The following is a 4,184-nucleotide window of genomic DNA, read 5'->3' as shown; positions in this document are numbered from 1 at the left end:
ACAATACCTTCTGAATGTTACAAGTTATTACATTAAGTTGGAAGGTACCACTTTTAAGCTGCTAGAATTCATCACTGGCTAATTCTGCCTAAAGAAGTATGTTAAAAAAGCAAAACTTTAACCACAGATGTACGACTTCACATTTTTTGCTCATGTCTTCAGATTAATACTGTGCAATCACCATTATCACCCAGTAGAAAGTTTACACGCAACTCACTTTTTACCAGCTAAGAATGGCATAAGAATACTTTACTAGTGATTAAGCCAAGTCTGTCATGAAGTATAGTACCTCTGTGGGGAATCAGGCAAAATTCAGCCAAGAAGCAATCTGATTTGGGCTAATTTGAAAAGACTAAGACTGAAAGATTCTCCTGACTGGAACTGGCTTAATTTTTAATGACTCTCACCCTCAATAGGTTAGGTATTCTCCTACTCTCCTCTCCTCTTTACAATACTACCAGTTAAATTTCAGATGATAAGACATGAGGGGCAGTACCTGTCAGAGCAGCAGAAATGTACAGTAAATTCAAGAACACTGTCTCTCACACTTGCCTCCTGCAGTAATAAGGTTGTAACCATAATGCTCCAAGGTTATTAAATGATACAAAATTATTATGTTATTTTACCAGCTGACATCATTTGGAGAAAAGAAAAAGAGACTAGATAAGCTCCTGGGCATACATTTCAATGTTCATTTATTAAAAAGTCTTTGTTGAATCATAATAAAGTATATCAACTATGCAAAATAAAAAAATTTGAAAATAAAAGCACAAGCAATATTGAGTAAACCATTATAGTAACCCAGCTGATTACTCTCATACATATAAAGTGGGACGATTTTAATTCCCAAGTAACAATTCCTTGCATCCTATTGACTTATTCTCACATCAAAAGGCACCCCTGGAGTATTCTGTCTGTATGCACAGAATGCACAGAGAGAGAATTTACCTGTTAAGCTCTTTGCTAGGAACATGTCATGACGAGGGAAAAAAAAAAAAAAAAAAGGACAGAGACAGAGAGAGAGAGAGAGAGACTCACTTCAAGCCAATCTTGAAGAATCTTCAAGATCAACTGTGACAACATCACAATGACTTTAGGAGTCCAGAGCTCAACTTTTCAGTTAAGCTTTCAGCGAAGCGTGCACTATTTTTTTTTAAAAAAGAAACCCACATACAAAAACCACCACCCACACATACACTCACCTTTAGTTTGGGGGCTATTGGAGTCTTCCATAGAAAGTTTCAATTGTTGTATAAACTCACTGCCATACACACTCCTTTCTTGCCATATGTTAAGCAATCGTTCCAAGGGCTTTTTGCAGCCCTCATCTGCTTCTCTGTTCAAAGATTTAAGAAGCGGTTATAGTTCAGCTGAAAACATAAGATATATTTTAAGAAGGCATCTTCCAAATTATAACTTGTACCCATTGCAACATTTGCACTTCTGGAGAGATTCTTCCTCATACTCTCTGGTATAAACTGTACAAAACCATCTGAAGCCAATATTCCCCTTACATTAGGATCAAAGATTGCCTGAAAGCACCCCACCTTCCCAGCTCAAGGGAAGGGCCAGAATAATTTTGAAGGAAGGAACTTGGTATCTTTCAGAATCTGAAAAAAAAAAGTTAAAAAATACCACCAAGTTGCCACATTTTCTGTTTAAAGTATTAACCTGAAACAATTGTTTCAGTCAATAACAACCTAGTTAAACTAACTGTTTGGATCATTAGGCACTTAAATGTACTTATACAGCACATTGAAAGTTAGATAGCTATCCAGAACAGAATACCACTAAACACACATGACATTAAAGTTGTTTAATTGAGATAATTATTATTACGCTATTTAGAGAAAATCTTGACTAAATGATAGTCCATTTTTGGGCAGCTGAATCACATCTCCTCTCCTTTTACATACAAAAATCCCTCCTCCTGCTAACAGGCAACCAAGCATTGTTAAAAGAAGCAATGCAAGAGAAATTATTCTTAAACCAGAAGACTGCCAAGAATCCGATGACCTTAAAGTATCAGATCTGTTTTTAAATCTTCTGTAAAGGTGAAAGAGTCATCATTATGTAGCTTAAAAAACACATGCAACTATTAAATGTCAGTACCTTTGAATAAGGTGTAATTGTCATCTATTGTCATCTTTGAACAGATCTACAAGATCTTTTAATAACAATTAAAATACTTAAGAACTGCATGCACAGCAGAAGTGTTTGTGAATCAGCTCCTCACAACCTTATACAAGTATCCCTCAAAAGAAAGATTAATACTAAGCAGTTACTATTCATAAAGTAGTCAATGCCCACTTTCTACCAGAAATGGGGTATAATCATTCCCGAAATTAAAACAAACAAACAAAAAAACACTTGTTATAACAAGAGCATAAAACTTCAGGGAGGAAATTTGGGTTAAAAAGTGATGTAACAACGTACCTGGCCACATGAGAAAAAGCATCCACRAGAACTGATTCAAATTCCCTAGTAAATTCAGGACCTTTCCTCTTACTGTTCTGGATGACATCATTTGCTAAATATAGGAAGGTAAGCTTCCTACTTGATTTTGCTAGGAAAGGAAAAAGAGATAGTTTGCAATTGTTTCTCACTTCTTTCACCTGGCACTATTCATACGCTGTTAAAAGTTGCTTATACTTTTTCAGTCTAAAAAGATTCCAAAATATTCGTATGTTACTACCATAGCAATGGCAAGCAGAGGCCTTCAAGTCAAGTAGTTCTTGTCCTCCTTGCTTTTGCTAGTTTTTTTTCCAATTAATTTATAAAGTAATCATGATCTTGTGCAATTTCGTCAATTCTGAAGAAAGCTGTGCAAAAATTAGCCCTTAAACATGTCTGAAAATTAAAATGAGTTGTTTCAACCTACCAACAAATTAACATAAGACTAAATTTTTAATTAAACAAGTTTAAAAGTTTGTGTACAATTACTTAAGATAGATCCATAGAAGGAATAGTGAAACTGCAGAAGAAAGCTATTGCAGAAACTTATTTTTCTTGACAATGCTCCACGACAACTTTAATTTTTCTCTCTGTATCATAATTTTCCCAACCTGATGCCATCAGATTCTACTTTACTAAGTGCAGAATCAGCAGGAGATACAGTTATCTAGAATACAATGATCAAAAATAGGCATACATGAAACATGCTTATTTCCACTATAAGTCCAATTCAGATCTTTCAAAAATTCATACTAAGTTTACTATAAATGACAACAGCTAATAATCACATGAAAAATGTCGTAAAATACTCCAATTAGCACATCACACCGCATTGTACACTACAAGRGTCAGACACTGCTGGTCACAGAGGGCGAGAACATCGACATTAACAAGAGGTCGGCTGGTTTCACAGCTCCCCTCAGGGAGGGAACATCAGACAGTGACACTGGCAGTCTTCTTATCTTCATTATGAAGCTCTTTAGAAAGTTACCAGTAAAGGCAGGCTCTAGTTAAGTTAATCTCCACAGGAAGAAAGCACAAAATATTTCTGGATGGTATTACCACACAATTCTTCCGTATCTCTGCAGCCAGTTTTACTTTGCATACCTCCTAGTGCCCTAGTGCAATTCTTTATTGGAAAAGTAACAGGAATCTAAAAGAAAAACAGGCAATGAACTGCTTTCACAGATGATTTAAGGACATGCAGAGAAAAAGAAATCAACATATCTGTATTTTACAGCCCAGCCGTCTGGCTCAGAGAAGATTCAGCAAAGCAATATTGCTGAGCATCCTCACCTAATACTCAAAAAATACTTCACTGTTTTAATGTCTCTAGGCTCTTATATTTCTAAGCACCATCCTTAACGGTGTGCTCCAGAAGACGTGCACTCCACATTAATTTGTGCACTGAACTCCCTCTAGGCTTTAACGGGTAATCATCACAAAACGCTCTCCAAGCGCTTGATGCCCCCGTTGAACTGCAACGCCAAGGCCTCACACAGGTCACGAAGTTTTTAGCGCGCCGAAACAAAGAGTTCGAAGACCGTGATCAGAAGTAACCGGCCACTCGCTAAAGCCCCGCTCCCGGCCGAGCCCCACAGGTGCCAGCGGGAGCGCGTCGCACCGCCGGGGGCTCCGACGGCACCGGGACCGGCCCTTCGCTGCCCAGGGCGGCGCTGGGCACCGGGCAGAGCAAACCTGCCGCCGCCGCCGCCCGGCTGCGCGCCCCT

At 38.1% G+C, this 4,184-nt stretch overlaps 1 protein-coding gene across 2 annotated transcripts in view; it reads right to left on the bottom strand.

Moving 5' to 3' along the window:
* RPRD1B (regulation of nuclear pre-mRNA domain containing 1B) overlaps positions 1-4,184 on the bottom strand; it is a 28,444-nt gene that overhangs the window by 23,766 nt on the left and 494 nt on the right. For both annotated transcript variants that reach the window (XM_085318377.1, XM_085318374.1), the window contains exons 2-3: positions 2,437-2,566; positions 1,203-1,336 (exon numbers count right to left, since the gene is read on the bottom strand). In XM_085318377.1, coding sequence (XP_085174503.1) covers positions 1,203-1,336; positions 2,437-2,566 — 264 coding nt within the window. The remainder of the gene's footprint in view (positions 1-1,202; positions 1,337-2,436; positions 2,567-4,184) is intronic.

Source organism: Rhea americana, unplaced genomic scaffold (genome assembly GCF_003343005.1).
Source record: "Rhea americana isolate MKP2758 unplaced genomic scaffold, rheAme1 scaffold_531, whole genome shotgun sequence".
NCBI classification, from domain to species: Eukaryota; Metazoa; Chordata; class Aves; order Rheiformes; family Rheidae; genus Rhea; species Rhea americana.
The sequence above is the reverse complement of the archived record's forward strand: the minus strand, read 5'-3'. Positions and strand labels throughout refer to the sequence as shown.